Raw genomic sequence first — 24,586 nt, forward strand, 5'->3', positions numbered from 1 at the left:
ATAAACATGTAATTAAAATGATATAATTTTTATCAGACTAAAAGTTTAAATTTCATATAACCAAACATAAAGAATGAAACTTAATTTCTTTTTACATATTTATCGATAAATAAATAAATAAACATGAGAACATGGGTTTTCACATAACAGGTATATGAGAATAAATGTTTTTCAAATACAACATGAAAACAGTCTATGCACGTAAATCAAAATGAGGTGAGTAATTAATGCTCACGATCCATATACTACTCATGTAAATATACATACGCATCATTTAATACTACATATACAATCAACGAAGGACTTAACAGTAATTTATCCGAACTGCACCAAGTAAATTTGAAAATCCAGATTCCATCAAAAAAAAGTCGGAAGTTGATGAGAAGTCATTGGGAGTCGCAAAGGATAAACCTATTAATTGGATCCGTCATAGCTCAGTCACAGTTTCAGATTCCACCACCAAACGTCACCGTTTTACATATATACGTATATAGTTATATGCATATCTAGTGTGTGTATGTATGTATGTGTGTGTAATTGTTGAGAGATGGAGGTTCAAGTAAGAGCAGTAGCAGGAATCGAGAGCTGTTTCGTCTCTCTCCCACTCTTCTTAATCCAAACCCTTGAGTCAACTCGCTCTGACTCGCTCCCTCTCCCGCCTCTACTCGCGCTCGAGCTTCGCGGCGGCGATCGCCTCTGGCACGTCTCCTGGTCCGGCTCCGCCTCCGCTTCTTCCGATATTGAGGTACTTATAAACATATTCATCACTCTCATCCCTTCTTTCTTCGATTTTTTGCTTTCGATAAACTGTGTTTAGATATGTGTGGTAGCTGGATTGAATTTTCTTCGATTTTTTGCTTTCGATAAACTGTGTTTAGATATGTGTGGTAGCTGGATTGAATTTTCATATTTGTTTGTTAGTCCGGTCTCCGAGTTATTAGAATATATTTTAAAATGGATATATGTTCGGTTTTTGTTTGAATTTCGTATAAATAAGCTACGTTGATATATTTATTCGGTAAATGTTTCCGCAGAATGATTTAACGCTGAATGTACACTTTTAAGCGTTTCTCTAGTATCGGTTTTATTGATTTTTGAAAACCGGCTCGATGTGGGTTTGTGTTTTTATGTTATACTTGTTTCTCGAATGAGGCTATTGTAGTTAAATTGGTTTGAATTAACTAGCATATGTAGTTTGGATTTACATTCCAGCTTTCTTTCTATGCCTTTTCTGTACTTAATATTGATGTGTAGACTAGATGTGTTTATTATGTAAAGGGCTTAAGGTTGCAGAGTATGTATATGTGCTTTTTTGGCTATATGTTGCATTTTTCATCATTCTAAAAAAACACAGTAGATTGTTTGTGCGTAGCTTTTATTTAGGTTTCTGTTGCTTGTACAACTTCTTGGGAATGACTCACCTATGTGCTTATCTGTTCTTCATGTAGATTGCTCAACAATATGCACACTGCATTGGCTTGCCAAATCAGACAACGGTTCAAGTACGAGCTGTGCCTAACCTGCCAAAAGCCACTCTTGTGACAATTGAGCCTCATACTGAGGATGATTGGGAAGTTTTGGAGCTTAATGCAGAGGTTGCAGAGGCATCTATTCTGAGCCAGGTTTGATTTTCACACACACACATTCTGTTTTCTTTTTTGGGATTTAACTGAAGGTATTAGGGGATGGGAACAGGGGTGAGTTTGTTATAGAATTTAACCAAATATTAATAAAATGGTGCTCCTTAATCAGGTTGGACTTGTACATGAAGGAATGCGATTTCCACTATGGTTGCATGGTCGGACAATTATAACATTCCTTGTTGTCTCAACCTTTCCCAAGAATCATATAGGTACCAGTATTGATAATAATCATACAAACTACTGTTTCTTTTTCTTCGAGTCTTTTTGGTCTATTTTTTGTTAATAGTACGTTGTTTATTTACAACCACCCATGTAATCTTTGCCCTGTTAGTCTATTGGTTGACATGGTATGTGAAATATAATTTTCTGATTAACATGATACTTCCAAATATTAATATATGTTATAGGTATGAAATATGGTCAGCTTCCACAACTTGATGACACAAAAGTACTTCTAACAGTAAATTATTCTAGAGGGAGCCTTAGCTGCACATCATGACCTTGGAAACAGCCTCTTTATGAAAAAATAGGTAAGGCTGGGTACGTCATGACCTTCCCGAGAGCCTGCTAGTGCATGAGCCCAGGTTGCCGGGTGCAAACGTACTGCTTATGATTAACTGGTCATAATCAAATTATATAAGCAGAGAGTGATATCTGTAGGTTGGCGGACTTCTGAGATGTTGGAATTCGAAGGTTTACCTCATTTTTATTAATTTTGATAAATTAAAATTGGGCCCATTTGTTTGCTTCTTAATACATCTGAACAGTGTCTATCTAACTTATTCCTTTCATTCAGCTTTTTTGGGCTAATTGTTTACATTGTTGAACGAATTTTCGATCTGCTAAATCATCCATTTCAAATATTCTACCTGATCGAATCATATATCATATATGTATATAATACGTAATTAAACCCTAAATATGGTAGGTATTTTCTACAGCGAAAAATTAACTGCCACACCAGTACAACCAACGTCCAAGTAAATTATTTACACTTTTAAATTGAACTTTTTGGATTTCAACTGTGTGTTTAGTTGATTCCTTGTTAGGATTTGAATAATAATCAGATTAAAAGATTGTAAGTTCTTTATATTTTTTATACGTGTCTAGTGTTTGGAAAATTAAATGTACATGCTAAACTGCTATTATGATTTTGAAAAGCCTCAATGCATGGTTAGAGATTTATGGATACGTATTGTAGTTGGAATCATGCTTTAAATAAACATTTGAGGTTGGTTGCTTCTTAAGATATTTTGGAAACTTTTGAATGGTTAAAATGCTACGATATTGAGCTAGCCTATATATAGGTCTAATCTATTAATGTTTTTTGTTGTTTGGCTTAGGGGTGGCAATATCAGACACGACCCGAAACCCGACACGAACCCGACCCAACCCGAAACCCGATTTACTGAGACAGAAACCCGAAAGTGACCCGAAAATCACCCGAAATGGACTCAAAATGACCCGAAATTAGAATTTCATTTCTAATAATTTCAATTTTCAGTTTTATTCAATTTTGAGTGATTTTAGCTTGACCCGAAATCGACCCGATTGTTGACATGAACACGACCTGTTACCCGAAATTGCCACCCCTTTGGCTAAATGGCTATAGTGTCTCCCATTACTAAGATGTCTTCTTATCATTTCTAGCTTAAGTTTTGCTTTTGCAAGCATAATGTCCCTTCTCTCCATGCATTATTCTGATCTTGACAGAAAAGGTCCTTGCAGTTTCTTAGCCCATTGTGCCTACAAAATAGGTGTTTCTCAAGTTATATATTTGGTGCAGTATAAGTCTTAAGAGTCTGGAGCTTCCAGGGAAGTTTATATGACTAATTTGTGTCTGATTTAAAGTTCTTGTATGTTATAGAGTTTAGGTGTAAAGAATTTAGTCCTTCCATTTGCATGTAACAAAGACCAGTACTTGGGAATATTTTTTTTCTCCCCGTTTGTCAATCATGCGAGATCTATGGCACCTGGTTGCCTAAGAGCACTTAGGAACTTGAATTAGTTGTTAGACATTGTTTTAACATTTGAATTTTTTCAGTGCAACTAAAGCCGGGAAGTGAAGTTGCAGTTGCTCCAAAGAGAAGGAAAACTAATGTTGATTCTTCTGAAAGTTCGTTTATTTCGTCTTCTGTCCCAAAGGCACTTCTGCGCATCCAAGATCCAGATAGTAGATTTACTTGCAACCTTGAGGCCAATGGTGTTAAAATGGGTGTTGTGATCACATCTGCTGTCTTTATTCATCCAGAAACAGCTAAACATTTTGGATTTAATATGCTTCAATACATGGTTATTGAGCCTAGATTGGCCCCAAAGGACAGCAAAGCAAATCATCAAACAGAGAAACAAAAAACAAGGAGCTCAACGACAAAGGAAATTAATGATGGAATTCTACTTGATAAGCTGGACCATCGCCAGGCTCTTGTTCGCCTTTTATTTTCCGAGTCGGTAGCTAAAGGGCATATAATGCTTTCTCAGTCGCTTTGTCTATATTTAAGAGCAAGTCGACGCTCGTGTAAGTTGACACTTGCTAGAAATAGATATACGTATTTCTGCTTCCTATCAGACATGTTTGAGCTAGATCTTCAGTTATCTTCCTCTTTTGAAAAAATATGTACACGTCTTCTAGTAAATGCTAGTGTTAATTTTGGACCCTTTCTCAGCTATACAGTTATTTCATGCACATTAGGTTAACACAACGTGGTTGTTACTGCTTTGAATGCAAATTACAACTAGAGAAATTATTTTGAAACCTTATTTTGCGATTCACTTGTGTAGATGCTTAATACAAGCGATATGCTGTTGTGGTTTGCCTCCAAGTGTTATTTCTGAATTACCAATGAATTTATATAAACTTGGTATTGGCAACTTCCATCAAATAAGTGGAAGATTCGTTAATAAGCTATTTTTTCGCAAAAGAACCGTTATCCCGAAAAACCATCACCAAACAAGGATATCACTCATTTTGAGAACTTATACAGACATTTTCTCTCATCCCTCGTTTCAGTGTGTAAGCCACTTGTATTGCAAGTTTATGATTGTGTATTTAATTTGTGTTGAACATCTATTTGTTGTTCTGTGATTATTTACTGGATTTCATCTGAAATGAATCTACTTCTGCTTGCAGGGATTTATATAAAGCAACACGATGTTAGTCCTAGCAAAGAAATTCCTTCACTTTCTCTTTCACCTTGTCAATTCAAGACTTCGAAAAAGGATGTATTTAGCAATAATAGTTCAGAAGTTCTAGGTACCCAAAAGAATCGCCAAGTGAAAGCTGACAGGATCTACTCTGATACAGAAATGGGTGTAATTAATTGGTCTGTGCATGAGAAAGTTCTCCCAGCTATATTTAATGAATCCCTTGATGATGATGATGATGTTACAGGACCCAAAACTAGCAAAGGGCTGTCAAGCCTTTTGCGTTCTTGGTGTTCTGCGCAGCTTCAAGCTGTTCTTTCCAGTAGTGGAGTGGAAGTGGATGTTGACTCGCTGATCTTTGGACATAAAACACTGCTTCACTTTAAACTGGAGGATCATCAGTATGAAAAGATTGGAAGGCTGGAAAAATCATCCAATGGTTCTTTGGGAAGCAGAAACAGAACTGGGGAGTTGTCTGTTGACATTTTGTATATTCTATCTATTTCCAAGGAAACTAATAGTGGAGAAAACATTGCAACTTATAAGCTTTCACTTACCAAGACTAATGGTGAGCAAAACAACCAAAGAAGCTTTAAACTGCCTGTAGATGAAGTGCAGTTGGACAAAGGTGTCTATTTTGATTCTGTCAAGGAACGGAACTATGATAAATACCTGCACTCAACGGTTTCTTCCTTGGGCTGGATGGGCACTGCTGCTTCTGATATAACCAATAGTAGGTATTTCTCTTCACATCTACCATGACTTGTTATGACCTTGCCTGCCTTTGACTTTGTAGGCAATTATTCTTGTTTTTAAACAATATCATCTGATCTAACTCGTATAATTGGAAGGCAATTCAATTTATCAAAAACTCGTCTTCTTATTCTTACCTTACAGTCTGATATCTTATTTTCCCCTCATCCATTTCAATGGTGATTATGCTTCTTCTGTCATACTCCCTCCGTCCCTTTTTAGTTGTCCAGCTTTGACTTTCAATGTTCAAATTGACCAAAGTTTGACTGAACTTCATATATATTATATAATTGAAAAAATATTAAAAAATAAAATGCAATTTTCAGTTTTTAAATAATAAAAGAATTGTCTTAATCTTTGCCCCTTTGGTAAAAAATGGTCAATTTTACCATTAAAAGTCAAAAGTGGAAAACTAAAATGGGATGAAGTAGTATAATCAAGTTCCATAAACATTGGAAAAGGTGGGAAATGTAAGTAATGATAAACATTGTTCTACGTCAATGATAAACCATAATAAATTTAAAGTGTAACTTCAAGTACTTCTGTCATTTGCATTATTTGCAATTGATAATAAGAGGTCAATTTATGCATGCCAATATGTTTAGCTTACATATTTTGTTTTCATTATAATTTATACGTAGCGTGAATGTATTTGGTTATAAATTATTTAAAGCCCATCTTTTGCATACAAAAAGCAAAGTAGTTTACATATATGCGGAGCTATTTTCTTTCTTACTGTTTTGATTTTTATATGGATTACTGTATCATCATATATTGCTGGCTCCTGTGAAAACTTTATTGTGTTCTTTTCACCTGCAGGGTTGACAGCATTGTTATCTCCTGTTTCTGCAAAGTTGTTCAGTTCTTATAGTCTTCCTTTTCCTGGACATGTTTTAATATATGGTCCCCCGGTGAGTTTCTTTAAAGGTCTTTATTTTTTTATCAGTAGCATGATCTATTTAATAAAGGCGTACCTAATTGACATTGCAATGTTGCATTATTATGAACAGGAGAACCCCCTTGTGTGTACATCCTGTTTATGTTTTGCAATATATAATCTCTCTCTTTGTTTAAAACCCATGTTTATTTTTCAATGATCAGTTTGGAACTTTCCAATCTACCCTCTTTCCCATTCCCATTCTATAAAAATTCATATACAAAACATAGATGATTTACATATATTGGCAAGGATTGTGGGTGCAAAATTATTTTTACAAATTTAAAGATTGTGGAGATACTAGTGGCCTCTATTATTGTGTATTTTTTTATCCACTTGCTGTATACTTGCCAAGTTGATAGGATTATGTTTACTTCCTGCATTATGTAGTAACTTTTGTTAAATCAAGTTTTGATTTTGTTGTTTCATGAATCATCACGATGCATTTAGATGGATATATATTCTTCCATTTAGGAATCTAGCATGCAATCACTAAAAATATATGTGGAAAATTGTTTAAGTTGAATGCATCTGGTTTAGCCTTCATTGAGGAGCTGTCATGGTTAGAGATGATTAGGTGTATCATAAAGTGTTGTTAATTTTACAGAATTTAAGTGACTATAGTATAAGTCAACATGCACTTGAGTAATTTGTCAAGTGTCAACTAATCAACTTCTTTATATACTTTATGGGTTTGCCAATTCAAACGGTTGGCTCAGTGATTAATCAGTATTAGCTGTTCGATACAAGCTGGTTTGGCAGATCAGTGTTATAGTTTCTGATATTTCAGACTCAACCTGCATATAAAAAGCACAGCGGACAGTTGGGTTTTGCAGACTTGATTTAACCATGGATCTTAAGGATAAAAGAGAACAGTGTGAACTTTCTAGTGATCTATAAATTGCTTCTCTGCAGTTGCTTTATTTATTCGCTTAAAAAAGGATTGATAATCTTGAACATTAATTGATACTTACTGTCCTTTAAAGACAAACTTTTCTTGCTGAAATATTGCTTCTCTAATTATTATGTGTTTTTTTCCATTTATGTTTACCGAGCAGCATCTTTTTCTTCCAACTTAAGTAATAAGGATAAATAAGTCACTTTTGGCGCATATGTTTTGGTAGGGTTCGGGGAAAACTTTATTAGCCTCAGCCGTTTCAAAATCCGTAGCAGAACATGATGACATCTTCGCACACATGTAAGTATTCCTTTGATGTCGTATACTTTCCCTATATTCTTCAACCTTATTGGAGGGACGATTGATTATTATACTTGGTTCGCAGCTAAATTACAGTTTCCTGTTTGCATCCAGTCCATAATTTTTCATTATCACAGAATGTCATTAATTTTGATGGTGATATCTTTATTTAATTTACTAATGGGTGTTGCTATTGCAGCGTGTTCGTAAGTTGTTCTGGTCTTGCCTCAGAAAAGTCTCCAACTATCCATCAAGCAATTTCTGGCTACATAACTGAAGCACTAGATCATGCACCATCGGTTATCATTTTTGATGATTTAGATAGTATTTTAGCAACTTCTTCAGATTCGGAAGGATCCCAACCTTCATTGTCTCTTATGGCTCTTACTGAATTTCTCACAGATATTATGGATGAATATGAGGTAATAGTTGTGCTGCTAAATGCTAATGCTTGCAAGTTATTTGATTTCTTATTATTAGTTAAAATTAGATTATATTAGGGATGTTATGGACTTTTGGTTTAGTGGTTAGACTTTAAATGTTTTCTTTGTGTGGTGTTAATTTTCTTCATGATGAATAGCCATGACACTTATTAAAGCATTATATACTATATGATAGCTTAAATGTGAAGCTTTTACGTGTTGGCTAAGTGTAGGATTAGGGTTCTCCTTTTTAAGGTGACTTGATCCTTAATTATTTGAAGACTTTGTTTGATCTTTGAAATTGGGAATGTTCCTTTAATATGGGTTGTACTTGTGCATTACAAGCCAATCCCACAATACAATGCATAGCAGACCCTTCAACCTACCCATGTCAGTCCAAAAGAGGTAGCAACTTTTGGCACACATTAGTCTTTGATGTGTACTTATAAAAGCATTGAAACTCACTTATCTGCACTCAATCATACTTATCAAAATGATATGGGATATCACATTTGTCCCACCTTATTGGGTCGACGGCCTTGTCGAAACCAAGAACAAACTCACTGACCCCGAGCAGTGCTTGCCAATGCACTTCCAGCCAGCCCTTACACCATTTATAACAATCCAAGCCCATAACACAATGCAATACTGGACCCAAAAACCCATTACAAACAACAGGTCAATCGAAAAGAGCTTGCAACTTTTGGTATACATTAGTTCACATATCTAAACTATGTGGGATGTTACAATGCATTGATGTGATTGTTTCTGAATATGTCTATATATAGATAATTGCTTAAAGTCTTTTTAAATAGTTTAAAGAACTACAAGGTTATAACTTATATTATTATTACTTTTATTTTTCTTGTTTTTTGTTTCTTGCATGGTCCGTTTTCCTCTATCATCGGTAGCTAGTGGCATTCAGAATTATGTGCATTATTATTATCTATTTTAGTAACATGTTTGCATCTGGTGATTTATGGTATGAAAATCTTGACAGTCATATCATATGACTGTTGAGTGTTGAATCATATTATATGACTGTTGAATATTGACTCATATAATAACGTTTGCTTATTTAATTAAAATGTTATTCTTTGAATAAGTAATTTTTTACTTAAGGCTAGCCATGTTCATGTGCTCTGTTTCTCACTAAATGTTTGTACACTTGACAGGAAAAGCGAAGGAGCTCCTGTGGAGTCGGACCTGTTGCATTTATAGCTTCTGCACAGTCCCTTAATAATATACCACAAGCTTTGAGCTCTTCTGGTTAGTTTCTATTGAATCAAATGGTCAGCTAATAAGAAATGGGTGTACAAGTTCTTTTTATTTTTAATATAGTTTGTAGCAGATATATATTTTGACCTTGTGATAGTTTTTAATTTGGTACAGGAAGGTTTGATTTTCATGTACAACTACCTGCTCCCGGGGCTGTAGAACGTGGTGCTTTATTAAAACATGAAATTCAAAAGCGTTCATTGCAATGTTCTGATGACATCCTGATAGATATAGCTTCAAAATGTGATGGTTACGATGCGTATGATTTGGTAATTAATCTACTAAACTTTGAAGCAAGTCAGTTTTACCTTGTCTATTATATGGAATTTCTTTAATACTACTGAAAAAGGAGTTGATGCAAACTGTAAAGTTAGTTAGTTATTTCATAGTTACAAGTCAGATACTGTCTTTCAGTTTAGATTCTTCTTTCCGTGTACAAGGGTGTGAGGTAGCCATGTAAAAACGTATATATTTCCATCTGTGTTGAATAGAAAAAGCATTCCCCGTGGTTAAATATTATTAGGTAGATATCTATATGAAACAGAGTTATTGGTGGTCTGGGGACTTGAGAAGTGGGGCTCCTTGTAAGATTGTGGGTCACATGTAGCAACTGCTTACATATTGGGGAGACACTTTTCTTTTTGCAATAATTGTTTGATCTAATGTGATATCTCATTTACTCAACAAATCTTCAGCGAATAATAATAGAATTAGAAGTTAAACATCTTGTTTCTGTGTGATGGATGGATGTTATTTCAAGTTAATTACATTATTTTGCCTTTTTTATATTAAAATATTAGTACGTGTCATCAATTTTTACTTATATTTTTTTTTAAAATAGTGTGGTCAGGGATCGTGACCAGTTGTGTTTAGAAACTTAAAATTTCAAAATTTACAGGAAATTTTGGTTGATAGGGCTGTTCATGCTGCCATTTGCCGATTTGTGTCGTGGGATTTGGATTGTGGGGAACAAAAAAGACCTACTTTAGCTAAAGATGACTTTTTGCAAGCAATGCACGAGTTTCTTCCTGTAGCCATGCGTGATGTTACAAAGATTGCTTCAGAAGGAAGTCACCGTGGTTGGGAGGATGTTGGCGGCCTTATTGAAATCCGAAATGCTATCAAAGAAGTATATTATTTCTCCTTACAACATTGTTACTATTTCTTTATACAAATTTATTTGGCTGAACAATAGTTTGATGTTTATGTCACCCTGCTATCCAGGGGGGAAAACAAATAACTTAGTTGTACTAATGAAGTCGAACCTTTTATTCAGCCTTGCTCACTACCTAAAGTACTAGATGTAATTGGTCTTTTTTAAATGAATATAGAATATGACAAGCAAAAGAGGACACCGGCTACCTTTTAAAAGCATTGGTATCAGTAATATAAATTTTTATTAGTTGGCAAAAAATAATTATCATCAACATCGGCAAAATTTTTTTATCAGCCATTACTTAAATGAATGAAATCCTAACTGTAATGTTGGACTGTTTTAGGGATTTGGTTGTCCTAATATTTTAAGCATCATAATTAGACAAGTTTCTCTTTCCTATTACATTATTATGGATCAGCTCGGTTTATTTTGCTTATGTAAAAGAATTATGTAAACCTTGAAATGACAATTTGGGGAAACAGCAGAATTTATGTCTCCCTGCTATCTGTTAAACAATTATGGTTTTCAGCTGCTCTAAAACATATACAGAATTCATCTATGAGCTATGTTATTTTATACCTGTAGAGTGACATGAGTTATAAATATATATGAGGCTTTGGGAGATATTTAAAGGTCTGGAGGAGGTCTTGAATTTTCTGGAGTTGTTTATATGAAATTTCATGTCTAAAATGAATACATGTGCTCTGGATATGTTTTCTATACTGTAAAGGTACTTGCTTCCAATAAGCAGTGTGGGATATTTTTTTTTTTTTTTTTTTTTTTTTGTAACAGATGATTGAGATGCCATCAAGATTTCCAAATGTGTTTTCACATGCCCCTTTGAGAATGCGGTCAAATCTACTATTATATGGCCCTCCGGGTTGTGGCAAAACACATATTGTCGGTGCTGCTGCTGCTGCATGCTCACTTCGATTTATCTCTGTTAAAGGTCCTGAGCTTCTGAATAAATACATAGGCGCATCCGAGCAAGCTGTAAGAAAGAAATGTAGCCTTAGTATGAATTTAATATATTATTTGAATGTTTTGGAAAATGATCATAAAAGTTACCAGGAAGCAAAGTAAATAAATTACCATATATCAACTATTAGAATCTGAGAGCAGGAAGTGGCTAATTGATGAATCTTGATATAGTTTTCTCTTAGATCAAGTTTTTCACCCTCATCTGGTTTCTCTTGATATAGTTAGTACCTGGACCATAATCAATCTATATTTGAGGAAGCATAGATCATGAAACATGAATACTTGCTAAATCATTGTATAGCACGGAGGTCTTTCTCATATATTCTTTTGTACTGATTGTCTTGGATATAGAGGATTCATCTATTACCTTAAATAAACTATGTGTTATACTATTGATTACAAGATCTCTTCTAGAAAGTTGTAGTAGAATTTCTAATACAGAAAAATGCTTCTTGTTAGGCATTAAAGCTCATTACTATTAATCAATTTAAAAATTTAAGCATCACTTTTATATGCAGTTCAAATTGTGTGACTGTTTTTTTACTCTCAACTAAAACATATTACATATCTTCCATATACAATTTGAAAAAGCAGTTTCTATGTGCACCAAGCACATATAAGATACATGTAAGGGTGTAATGGTTGAATTATTTTGAACTTTCTGAGTTCTGCTTAATGCATAGTGCTGAAGAATGGTCTTGATATTAGGTTCGCGATATATTCACAAAAGCTTCTGCTGCTGCTCCATGCCTGCTCTTTTTCGATGAATTTGATTCCATTGCGCCGAAGAGAGGGCATGATAATACTGGAGTTACTGATAGAGTTGTTAATCAAGTTAGTTGAAAATTTTGTGTCCTCTCTTATGTTGTATCTCCTTCAGCAGCAGGTTCTTTGGAGATAATATGTTTTCCTTTCGTTTGTAGTTTTTAACCGAGTTGGATGGTGTTGAAGTCTTGACAGGAGTGTTTGTTTTTGCTGCCACCAGGTGATTTGTTCTCTGTACTTGACTCTTTTATCAGCATATTCTTTTTGCACTCGGATATTGAAAATATATTATTTCTGATGTGTTTACACCCTTCAATAATTCTGGGAAAATTTTTAATGAGACTTGTCACTTTTCATGGCTTTACCCTCACTATAAAGAGACATGTATGAAATCTGTATGATTAGAACTAGGCATTCCCCATCAACGTCTAATTAGATCCCCATCCTCATTTGGGGCGGGTTCCACTGGGAATTCTTTCTACATCAAATTAGATAAATTACATTAGACTGTAGAAATCAGTGTTGCTTCGAAAGTGGATCATTGCACATATTGGTCAAGTCAAGGGTAACATAGTATGCTGCATGCATGTCAAGTATCTGGTTGTAGCTTTAGAGGGTGAGCAATAGTCCACAATCTGTGGTGGTGGACTATATAACATGCCATAAAGCTAAATCTGATTAAAATTGCTGTAAGAAGTTTTTTGTTGGGGAACATTTATCTGATAAAAGAATGTAGCTGTTCTAGGAAATTATATTAGGAACTCACTCCAATGTGTTAGTTCTTTTATGATGCATTTATTTCTTCTTCCTTTGCGTTTGTCAATTATCCATCATTGTATCTTCTTGCTATCCCTTGATAAATAAAAATTGATGGTGAAAGAAACCAAATATTGATATGACTTATAGTAAGTAACCAGATAAAGTTGCAATGATATTTAGAACACAATGGAACCATGGAACTATCTTTGTGAACAATAGAATTGAGCTAATTGGTAGGAAAGTTATAACCTTTACAAGAGCAATACAAATATCATTATTACTTGTATCGAGCTCAGTAGAAGTTGAGGTTGCTGTACTATGGACCAGCTGATTTTAATGAGCCAGGACTAATATTTATAATTTTATATAGATATATGCGTCTGTGTGTGTGTGTGCATTTGTATTATGGAGTATCCAATTAAAAATACCAGTTGTTACAATTTGTTAGTTCCTCTAGCAATACAGTTTTACTTGGTATAAGTATAGTTGTTTGATCAATGCACTTGTACTTTCTATCCCTTTTCCCTCATGCGTGGTTCTATTGCTAGAACTTCATGTTATCTATCAACAATGTTTGATCTGTAATTAACAAACATGTTTTCACTTTTTATGTTGAGCAAGATGTAGAGAATTCTAGAGTCAGTTTGTCATATGTCGCATCAATTTGAAAGACTTTCCTTTCAGTGTTAGTATATTATCTAGCTTCTTTCTTTTTGGCTGGTCATGCATCTAGTTTCTTGTTGAGAGAAATATGACCATGCAAAATTTGCTGAAGCAGTAGACCAGATTTACTGGATGCAGCATTGTTACGACCTGGTAGGCTAGACCGGCTTCTGTTTTGTGACTTCCCTTCGCAACATGAGAGGTTGGACATCCTCACAGTACTTTCTAAACAGGTTAGATAATTTTTTTTATTGTTATAGAATTTTAAATATTGACTGTTTTATTTTTTGTGGGTCTTGGATAGTATATTCTTAAGTGATGATTTGGTATTTTAGATTTTTAAATTTGCTGTGATGTACATTATGGAATAATAATGATCACGTGTCCATAGTAACAGTGGGAAGTTAAATGGTAACGCTACTCCAGCTTTTTTGTCTAAAAAATATAATAAATTGGCAACCCTTCTGCGGATCACACTTTTTTCTGAGCTGGATCATCAATTTGTAAACTAACTTGAAACAAATTGGTTGAGTAAACATGATCGACTTGTAGTATTACGTGTTGCAGTTTGGGGATAGGATTGAAGATCGGACAAGGTTAAAAATAGGATTGGAGATTGCTTTTATAGGTTAAGATCTCAGATTGCGCCAAATTCTGGGAAGAGATTTTTCTCATTTTCTCACCACAAATATGGTAGAGAAATTAATAAGCTTATATAATCAATGGGACTTGTAGTCTGTGGGGTTGATATCCAATTATCTGTAGAAACCTGAAACCAGTCCTAATCTTAATAGCTGACAAGAATTAAAATAAATACTTTCTCTCAAGAATATACATTGCTACTGCAGTAATGCTTATAATAATGAGTTATCTGTAGCTACACAGTTATATGACTTGCTGTTCATCATTTTAGTTATTCTGTGTTCAATAGTATTGCTACCTTTTTTTTGTTATTTATTTATTCTGAATAGTTTCTGTTTCTAGCATGCGACTGGAAAAAAAAAAAACTCAAAATAATTTATTGCTTCATCCTTGCTATGGTTGAAGTCTTCAAAATTTTTGACCTACTTAGCTTCTTGAACTTTTGTGCAGTTACCAATGACAGCAGATGTTGACTTTGATGCCCTTGCACGTATGACTGAAGGATTCAGTGGAGCCGATCTCCAAGCTCTACTCTCAGATGCGCAACTTGCAGCAGTCCATGAAGTTCTAAATTGTGAAGACAACAGCAAACCTGCAAAAGTTCCAGTCATTACTGATGCTCTTTTAAAATCTGTCGCTTCTAAAGCAAGACCCTCGGTTTCAGAAGCCGAGAAGAGACGATTGTACTCTATATATAGCCAGTTTATGGATTCAAAAAGATCTGCTGCTGCACAGGTCTCTCACGCTATCTATGCATCTTTGTTCAATTAATATATTAGTTTAAAATATTGGCATTGTTAAAGTTAGAATGCTTGTTTGCAGTCCAAAGATGTGAAGGGCAAAAGGGCAACTCTGGCATGAGGAACAAGAAGCACCCAGTACAAAGATTAGAATAGGCGAACGGAAAATGGTGTGCGAATGTCAAGAGCTGTCATTGCATGTCCATTCAAAGGATTGTATATTGATGTTCTGTATTAATGTGTACTATATAGTTTTGTGCACATTTTATTATTGGTCGGTTCTGCATGAAATGGAAAGGGTTGTACTTGTACATCAAAGTAGTGGTTAGATCATCTCATATAATAATTTCTGGAAGTCTTGTAATTCACAAGCTACAAGTGAATAAGTGCTTTGCTCTTTGTTTCTTCAGTAACTTCTTAGTAGTATCTTTTTTAGCAGCCATGCTTTCAATTCAAACAGGGACGATCCTAATTTTTTCCAAGTTTTTTGGCATTAAAAAAATACCTGCTAACAGGCAGAAGATTCTATGTAGAAGATGGATAAACCAACAATAAAGCCTAGCTACTTAAACAGCAGACATAACGAAGCATGCCCCAAGGCGTCATGCCAAAGTTAGAAAAGCTTTCTTACCCACTGCATATTTTATCAATATAATAAATAAAAGATGGAAATAAAATTATTAAAGTTATATCATATTATAAATTAAAAATCTTAAATAAACCATATAAATTATAATTACGTAAAATTATAGTAATATATACGTTTGATTAATGATTGCACATATCTCCAAATTTTATATGAATTATCGTTATCCAAATTTTATATAAACCATCGTTATCCATCACGTATTAATAAGAAAACAATATAATCTAAGGTAGAAAACTCAGGAAAATACCCATGAATATTGATTGATTTGAGTCTATTCATCAACAATCTTATCTTTTACTTTTCTAATTTGTAAATAAAACTAAAAGATAATAGCTAAATATTTAACATTAAACAATTAAATTTATTCGCTCACGTGTCACGTGTATAAGGTTTGATCTCTTTATGAAAATACCCGAATCGCAAATATTCAAATAAGGCAGGAAGAAACTGAACTATTAAATAAACAAAATATCTGACATCGTAAGTAAAATATTTGATGTTTTTTTCCAACTAATCCAGAGAACGAGCAAGATGTTTTCGGCATTTATAGATTTATACGATGAAGATAAAAGACAATTAAAGATAATATAAACTCGACATTTTAGAGCAGACAACATAAAAATCGGACGAACCAGATTTGTGTATGCAGAGGTCGGGTCCAGAGATTATTAGGTAAAGAAACGTCACACTATATACAAGTATACAACAACGCTGTGTATATACGCACACCATTTTATAGTATATGTATGTTTGTATGTGTGTGCTACTTGTAAGGACCAACGATCCAAACGGCGCTGCTTTCTTTCCTTGAATGACTCTAGTATTAACACCACTTTTCCATCTTCTCTGTTTCATCTCTCCAGGTACTTGCTCTTTTTTAATTTCCATTCTTTTTTTTTTGTGTGAAAAAGATTGAATTTTTAATGCTAAACTAGTCAATTTCAGCTTCTTGTTTAGCTCAGAGACTCGGAATTGAGCTTCTTGTGGAACCCATTTCCAGTGATGAGTCCTATGCTTGCATGATTCTTTTGAGGGGAATTTGAAATTCAATTCATTTCATGGTATGTCCTCTCTCTCTCTCTCTCTCTCTCTCTCTCTCTCTCCCTCTCTCTCTCTCTCTCCCCCTCTCTCTCTCTCTCCCTCCCTCCCCCTCCCTCCCTATCTCTCTCTCTCTACTCTCTCTCTCTCTCTCTGTATATGATGTTTATTGGTTTGTGTTTTATTTCCCGTTTCTTCCTTGTGTGTGTATTAGAGGGGTGTCATGTTTGTAAATGTGTCAGTTTTGTGTTGCAAGTTGTTGGCACTGAATGAAACTTAATGTACTTAAAAAAGATCCATAGTAGTTAATGAAATAGTCGATTCGGGTAATTTTTGGGTTAATGTCATGTCAATTTTGGGTTTTATGTGTGTGATTACGTTGATAATCAAGGGGGGGTGGAATGTGAGCCGTGTCGGACATTGTTATACTAGTGTAGATATGTATCAATAAATAAATAGGAAAGATACTTGGGTTATATTATATTCTGTTACTGTTGTCTGTTTTGGAAGGTGAATTTTGTGCCCCTATAATGTATATATTATGTAGAACTAAACTTGTTATTTTTTGAACAATGACGTGGCGAATTTACAAACAATAGTTAAAGTAATTTTATTTTTTTTGTTATTTATGTTGAAGCAATTGCAGTGGAAAAGCGGAAGATGACGACGGGTGGCAGAGACAGTGGATATAAAGATGATGGGAAAATGAATAATGCTGGAATATCTGTTGACGAGGATGTTAATGGGGATGCCGAGCCGCATGTGGGTATGAAATTCTCTTCTGTGGATGCTGCTAAGAACTTTTATAATGATTATGCTAGGAATGTGGGTTTCAGTAGCTGTGATAGCCAACCTAAATATGAGGGAATTGTGACGGTGTATGAGTTTGGATGTGCTCCAGATATTTTGGAAAGAAGACCTGGTGAGAAATGTGATGCATTACTTAGAATAGAGTCGAAGAATCGTAGCGAGTGGGTTGTGACACAATTTGTGAAGGAACATAGTCATTCCTTGATAACCCCTAACCAGGTACAGTGCATCCGACCTAGGCGGCATTTTGCAGGTACTGCAAAACGTTTGGCAGAAAATAAACAAGGGGGGAGTATTTCGAACGGTGTATCAATGAACGTAAAATATGTTCCTGTAGAACTAAACAATGGTGCTAAGAGTATTAATATGGAATCTGATCGTGCATTCATAAACTCTGCCTCTGGGGGTAATGCTGGTAGTCTTGCTGGTCGGAGAAGGACACTGGGGAAGAATGCTCAAAACCTGCTCGATTATTTTAAGAAAATGCAGGCCGAGAATCCTGGGTTCTACTATGCAATACAACTTGATGATGAGAATCGTATGGCAAATGTATTTTGGGCGGATTCTAGGTCAAGAAGTGCTTATAGTCATTTTGGAGATGCTGTTACACTGGACACAATATACAGAGTTAACCAATACAGCGTCCCCTTTGCTCCTTTCACAGGTGTGAACCATCATGGTCAAACAATTTTGTTTGGTTGTGCATTACTTCTAGATGAATCCGAGGCTACATTCATATGGCTCTTTAAGACATTTCTTGCTGCAATGGGTGATCATGCTCCTGTGTCCATAATCACGGATCAGGATAAGGCCATACATGCGGCAGTAGCTCGGGTTTTCCCTGAAACCCGCCATTGTATAAGCAAATGGCATGTGTTAAGAGAGGGCCAGTCAAAACTGGGTCACTTTTGTCATGCATATCCTAACTTTCAGGTGGATCTGTATAATTGTATCAATTTGACTGTGACGCCTGAGGAATTTGAGCTTGCTTGGGACTGTATTCTTGATAAATATGATCTTAGGTTGAATGCTTGGCTGCAATTATTATATAATGCACGCAAACAGTGGGTTCCAGTATATTTTAGGGATACTTTTTTTGCTGCAATCGATGATAATCAGGGATTTGAAAGTTCCTTTTTTGATGGTTATGTAAATCAAGAGACTACTGTACCAATGTTCTTTAGGCAATACGAAAGAGCTTTGGAGAATTCAATAAACAATGAGATAGAAGCTGATTTTGATACAATATGCACAACTCCGGTTTTGAGGACACCGTCACCAATGGAGAAGCAGGCAGCTAATTTGTATACAAGGAAGGCATTTCAGAAATTTCAAGAAGAATTAGTTGAGACGTTTGTGTATACTGCAGACAGAATTGATGGTGATGACTCCATTGGCAAGTATAGAGTTGCTAAATATGAAGATGACCAGAAAGCCTATTTGGTCTCACTGAATTCCCAAGAAATGACGGCAGCTTGTAGCTGCCAGATGTTTGAGTATTCTGGCATCCTTTGTAGGCACATTTTGACAGTTTTTACCGTGACAAATGTATTTACCCTTCCATCTCATTACATATTGAGTAGGTGGACTAGAAATGCAAAACGTTGGGTCGAAACAGATGATTGTGGTGAATTGCATGGACAGGACTCATTGGCAGTACGCTATAATAGTCTTTGTCGTGAAGCCATAAAATATGCTGAAGAAGGGGCGGTAGCTCCTGAGACCTACAGTGCTGCTAGGGCTGCACTCAGGGAAGGAGGCAGGAAGGTAATGGCTGTGAAAAAAAATGCCTTAAAAGTTGCTCCACCCAGCTCACGTGTTAGTGTAATTGGTTACGAGGACTCTAGAAACTGCAGTCCAGATATGACCCCCTTACTATGGCCACGGCAAGATGAAATGACTCAGCGCTTTAACCTAAATGATAGTGGTGCTTCTACCCAGCCTTCTGCTAATCTGAATTTTCCTCAAATGGCCCTGCTGTCTCTTCATCAGGATGATGGTCATCATGATAGCAAGGTAGGATACCTAGTTGTTGGACATCTGTTCCAAAATACAATTTGATTAATCCGTCTTATATCCATTTGCTAGGCCATTTTTCCTTGTCTGAAGTCAATGACTTGGGTGATGGAGAAAAAGAATTTGGCACCTGCAAATAGAGTGGCTGTTATCAATTTAAAGGTACTTCTCATAGATTTTTGTTTCAAATTGCAGATTTTTCAACCTTGTTTATTTTAATATAAACATTTGATGTGTGTTCCTATATTTACTACCCATGTTTGGTATACCCACCATCCTAAGAGAAAGTGCAACATATTTATGCAAAATTCCAAAGTATTATATAACGACTATGATATTTATACAAGATGTCTTCCATCTTCCTGTGCCACTTGATATATTAATTTAAAATGAGGGTTTTGGACAAGCTGACAGCCCTTTTTTTAACAGACAAGCTGACAGCTTTAACAAAAGGTATAGATTAAATTGTGGTTAGTGGTTACATGATAATGTTCTATCAACTATAATGCGAGGCACATCATTTTGCTCGATATTCCAAGGAAAAAGAACCATCTCTATAATTTTAAGGATAATTTGGATCCTGTAGTTGCAGTAATTAAGTATTTCGAAATTAGAAACCGAGCAAATACTTGTCAAGCCCTGTAGAATAAAAATCCACGCATATTCTGAAATTAAAGATGTCAAAAATAATTTGTTAAGGTTGCCCTTTTTAAGAATAATATGGTTACCCGATTTAAAGATAATAAATCCAATTAGGAATTCAGGTACCATTACCATTATAATTCATCAAACTTACCATTACCATTAAATAGAACACAGCTGCATATTGCAATTGGTTATTAATTTGAAGCAATGACCATTTTGTCAGCCCTTAAATCCTATGAGTTATCGTTTTTCTTCATTCTTTCCTTCTCTGGTTTGTAACAACACTGCCTCCTTGCGTGTGAATCCTAGATATTGGTAATAGTTACAATGTAGGGCAAGGAATCAAAACAGTAATTTTTATTTATTTTGTGGTATTAATTAGGAATATAGTTAGTTGTAACTTTATTAGATGATTAGAGCTAGGTTATGGTAGTAAAATAATAATAAAGATTTGTTTCCTCGAAAATATACCTTTGGATTATTATTATTGAGACTGTTTTGTTTTTGGGCTGTGATTTAAAATAATTCATCTTTTTTATGGTTAAGAATTCTTATGGCTAGTGGTTCTTGTGTGAATAAGTCACCTCTAGGCTAGTGGATTTACTGTGTTAATCCACTCAAATCTATGCTCCGTATTGGTTTCCTAATCCTGAATCATGTTGTGCGTACTTCTGACTATATCTGGGTAGTTACCTGACACATGTTTCTTTGTAGGTCCACCTTCACTTGAACTGCCAAATAATGGTTGCCTTTGATTCATAATATTTCTTTTGATCTATATTTAGCACTCTCCTCTCAAATATTAAGAGTGATGTTAATTGTTAAAAAGGTGTACCAAATATGCAAAAGCCTTCTGGAGGGCGAGGCCCACTCTTTTAAGAATAGAGGCGCATAGGCCTAAATATTTTTAAAAAGAGGATGCAGATTTCTGGCTACTATAAATAGGTTTAAAGAGGATGGCATCTCAACATTAGGTCTAGCAGATTTCTTCAAGGATTCTCTAGTGAAATTTCCTCCAGACGGGCAATAAGGGCTCTAATGACTGTCGATGGCAAGCCAAATTCCTTCATATTTAACTAATGAATAAGAACCCCTGCCAATTGTGGGAGCATTTAAGAAACTGTCGGAATAAACCTGTCATGTGTGACAGGGACAGCATGACGGATGTGGTGTTGGGTTACTGAGGTTCGGATTTAGGGTTCAAGGACTGTTCAGGTGGTAGCAGTTCTTTTAGGTAGATATTTGGTGGTAGGGGGTTCTTTGGGTTATAAATGGCAAGGGTTATGGTGAAAAAGATGTTTTGGTTAATAAGATCTTCAGGTTGTTGGAAGGTGGTGGTTTGGGTAGGGTTTGTGGGCGGCGGTAATTCCAGCAGCCTTTAATTTGGTTATCAATATTATAGGATTAGAATTTACTGAAAATTCTCATGCAGAGAATATTTTAGCACTAAACAATTTATTTCAGTATCAGTAGCCTGCATCAATTACATAAACCTAGCCGCTGTGTACAATAAACCTAAACAAACTTTCCTAATCAAATTCAGACTCTGAATGAAGTTAAGATCTTTCCCAAGTATAACTTGATTTCTAAAATCATTTTTTAAAGTACAGGGCTTTCATATTGTGTAGTGCGGCTCAACCCAAGTTTCTTTTGGCTTTCTCATAGGCTCTCCTGCATCATTGTGAGTTGGTAATCTACCCCATTTAACTTATAAAAGGAACAAGGTTCTTAGACCTGTAACAGAAAAAACTACAGCTATTCAAAAGTGGCTGTAAGGTTATTAATTAAATTATATGGTTACTATCAAGAGGGGCAGGTGAATTGGTGCAAATAGGATCCAAAATGTATATGCGATCAAGGGGATAATGCATCCTCCCATGAGGAAATTGATTATCTGGAGGCATTGTGTTTGGAAGATTCCTAGGAGCCAGTTTGAGAAGGTTACCCAATACCAAGCTTGATTGTCCAACCAGAAATCACCAATATAACTCATAAGCTTTAAGTAAATGTAGTCAGTTATAAGTAGGTTTAGGAGAAGAGATGGTGCAAGATAGCATACTAACTATGCATGAAGTGTATGTATACCTTTAATTGCCATCAATTATTTTATTTACAGAGAAGTATTTATAATAGAGACTTTTGATTTCTCCACTAAATCACCATCAACTTATAACTCTATTCCCAAACCTATGTCTCTCTATGTGAAAATTCTGATTCTCCTTAAAAAAATGGTTTAAGGAAATGCCTGACACGAGCTCCTATGATATGTTTACACTCTGACTAAAACGGCAACTACCTAAAACAACCAAATATAACAAAATTATCCTATAATCAGATTGTTGCTTGCATTAACAGAAATTACCTCATCTAATCAAAGATGCTACTTGCTAAAGAGATGAACAGCATCTTAACAGCAGCTTATCCTTCATTAGATATGTCTGGATGCTCTAGTGTAGAAATTCATAGATAAGTTGTTTCCTACTCAGCTTAAAGTCTTAACTTGATTGTTGGCTTTTATTGAGTTCTGACAGACTTTATATAAAAGGGGTCTGCAATTACTGCATTTGATCAACAATTTTGCTTACCTTATTTTTCATCAGTTCTTGGCAGCTCTTGTTTACGCATGAGCTTTGATAGTGATTAATGTGCGATCCTGAAATATATAGGCCTGTTTTTTCTCTAGTAGATTCAGTCACAATACCTCACATGATGTGATTACAATCTTGTTTGCAGCTTCAAGACTACAGCAGGACACCTTTGGCGGAGTCAGAGTTTAAGTTTTCTCTCTCAACAATCACTTTAGAACCCTTGTTGAGATCTATGGCCAGCCTTAGTGAGAAGATGTCTGCTACTGTGAATAAGGTTGCTACAGTCAACTTGAAGGTTTGTGAACTTTAATTTGGATATTTAACTGTATGGCTGTGCATAATATATGTAATGGAAAAAAGAAAATTTTGATTGACATATGGGATTGTCTATAACTGAAAGTAGGCAAGTATTATATACATAGATTGGAGTTATTATGACCTAGAACAACTGTGAGTCTGTAGCAAGTACAATGCTTCCAACATTTCAGTCTCTTTGAAGTGTATACAGAACTGAAACTATTTTGTTAATTACATCTCCATTCTTAGACCTTGTCAATGCATCTTTTCAGCTCTATGATACAGTGACAAGTACCGAAGATTCAGAAGTGAAATTTAAGGTGTCCAGAGATACATTGGGTGCCATGCTGCGATCAATGGCTTATATTCGTGAGCAGATTTCAAGTGCTGTACATGTACATACTCCTTTACTCATATCTGTGAAGTTTGTCATCTTTACTATATAAGTTTTTTGCCAATGGAAGCCTTAAACTGGCAAGTAAGCATTAATGGGTGTTAACTGTTAAGCATGTCGACCTTGTTATGTGCTGCTGTGCAAGTATTTATCTAGATTAGAAGAAAATGCTGTAAAATAATGTCGAGTTCCATCTGTAGATGGTAAAATTTAAATATAGCATGTAAATTTACATTGAAGAATATATTGCACCACAGTTGCTGATATTGTTTCATGATTTGATGGTTCAAGGCCTTTGTTTAGTTAAATATTATTAGTCAGCTTGTTGGTTTAGTCTGGATCCAGGACGCTGCAAGGGTTTAGTATTAAAAGCGCCTTTCGCCATCTGTCTTGTAATTTGGCTAATTCATGAAAATTGTGGAGTTCATTTTGTTGTGAACTATAGGAACACAATAGGTAGGAAGTGGTCGACATGTTTTGTAGAAGTTTTGTGCTTTTCTTTTCGCCCTTGATCTCGTGCCATCTGATCATATGTTCCAGCAGTGATTTTCTTTACTAATAACATATATTACTTGCAGACAGAGACCCATAAAGAGATGCTGTCCAAAAGACCAAGGAGGTAGTTTGGTGTATCCTTAATATATCCAGGCCTGTGATTATTACCCTCTGTATGAGCGATTACTTTATGGGACCAACTACTTGCGGGTGGACTTGTAGGCTACAATTATGTTGCTAATTAGACTGCTGGTTTCTGATCTTTTATACCATTGTATATGCGCTCGCAAGTTTCAGAACCTTAGCTTAAGTTCTACAAGTTGGTTTCATATATAGAGATTGTTAGTTAGTCGGTATAACACTACAATTTTGTGCATCTTGTGTAGCTATTTTGTTGGAAAATTTTGTGCATCTTGTGTAGCTTTTGTGTTGAAAATTTTTGTGACTGTATAACATTATTACTGAATCGAAGGAAACTGGTTTTTGTCGTGAATTATCCCGACAGACTTAATTTGTTTAGACCTTAGTATTGAATTGAAGTATTTATAATTTGAATAAATAGTAATTCCATTT

At 35.2% G+C, this 24,586-nt stretch overlaps 2 protein-coding genes across 4 annotated transcripts; both read left to right on the forward strand.

Annotated features, from left to right (window-relative positions):
• Nucleotides 1-391: 391 nt before the first annotated feature.
• On the forward strand, nucleotides 392-15,490 carry LOC108218673 (peroxisomal ATPase PEX1). 2 transcript variants are annotated; one of them, XM_017391721.2, is made up of 17 exons: nucleotides 392-745; nucleotides 1,449-1,622; nucleotides 1,753-1,852; nucleotides 3,688-4,161; nucleotides 4,774-5,520; nucleotides 6,360-6,451; nucleotides 7,602-7,675; nucleotides 7,875-8,097; nucleotides 9,273-9,366; nucleotides 9,490-9,644; nucleotides 10,274-10,504; nucleotides 11,324-11,524; nucleotides 12,221-12,346; nucleotides 12,436-12,497; nucleotides 13,815-13,932; nucleotides 14,792-15,076; nucleotides 15,164-15,490. In XM_017391721.2, exons 1-17 carry the CDS (start codon nucleotides 548-550, stop codon nucleotides 15,200-15,202), a joined length of 3,393 nt encoding a protein of 1,130 aa, XP_017247210.1. In that variant the 5' UTR covers nucleotides 392-547; the 3' UTR covers nucleotides 15,203-15,490. The 2 variants fall into 2 exon arrangements, with proteins under 2 accessions (XP_017247210.1, XP_063947322.1); XM_064091252.1 differs by lacking the exons at nucleotides 14,792-15,076; nucleotides 15,164-15,490 and adding an exon at nucleotides 13,658-13,721 and having other exon boundaries at nucleotides 408-745.
• A 944-nt stretch (nucleotides 15,491-16,434) lies between these two features.
• Nucleotides 16,435-24,530, forward strand: LOC108219232 (protein FAR1-RELATED SEQUENCE 3). 2 transcript variants are annotated; one of them, XM_017392558.2, is made up of 7 exons: nucleotides 16,435-16,593; nucleotides 16,676-16,791; nucleotides 17,406-19,594; nucleotides 19,667-19,756; nucleotides 22,973-23,122; nucleotides 23,397-23,519; nucleotides 24,097-24,530. In XM_017392558.2, exons 3-7 carry the CDS (start codon nucleotides 17,429-17,431, stop codon nucleotides 24,139-24,141), a joined length of 2,574 nt encoding a protein of 857 aa, XP_017248047.1. In that variant the 5' UTR covers nucleotides 16,435-16,593; nucleotides 16,676-16,791; nucleotides 17,406-17,428; the 3' UTR covers nucleotides 24,142-24,530. The 2 variants fall into 2 exon arrangements, with proteins under 2 accessions (XP_017248047.1, XP_017248048.1); XM_017392559.2 differs by having other exon boundaries at nucleotides 16,456-16,593; nucleotides 17,415-19,594; nucleotides 24,097-24,280.
• Nucleotides 24,531-24,586: the final 56 nt, after the last annotated feature.

The sequence above is a fragment of the Daucus carota genome, chromosome 4 (genome assembly GCF_001625215.2).
Source record: "Daucus carota subsp. sativus chromosome 4, DH1 v3.0, whole genome shotgun sequence".
Classification (NCBI taxonomy): domain Eukaryota; kingdom Viridiplantae; phylum Streptophyta; class Magnoliopsida; order Apiales; family Apiaceae; genus Daucus; species Daucus carota.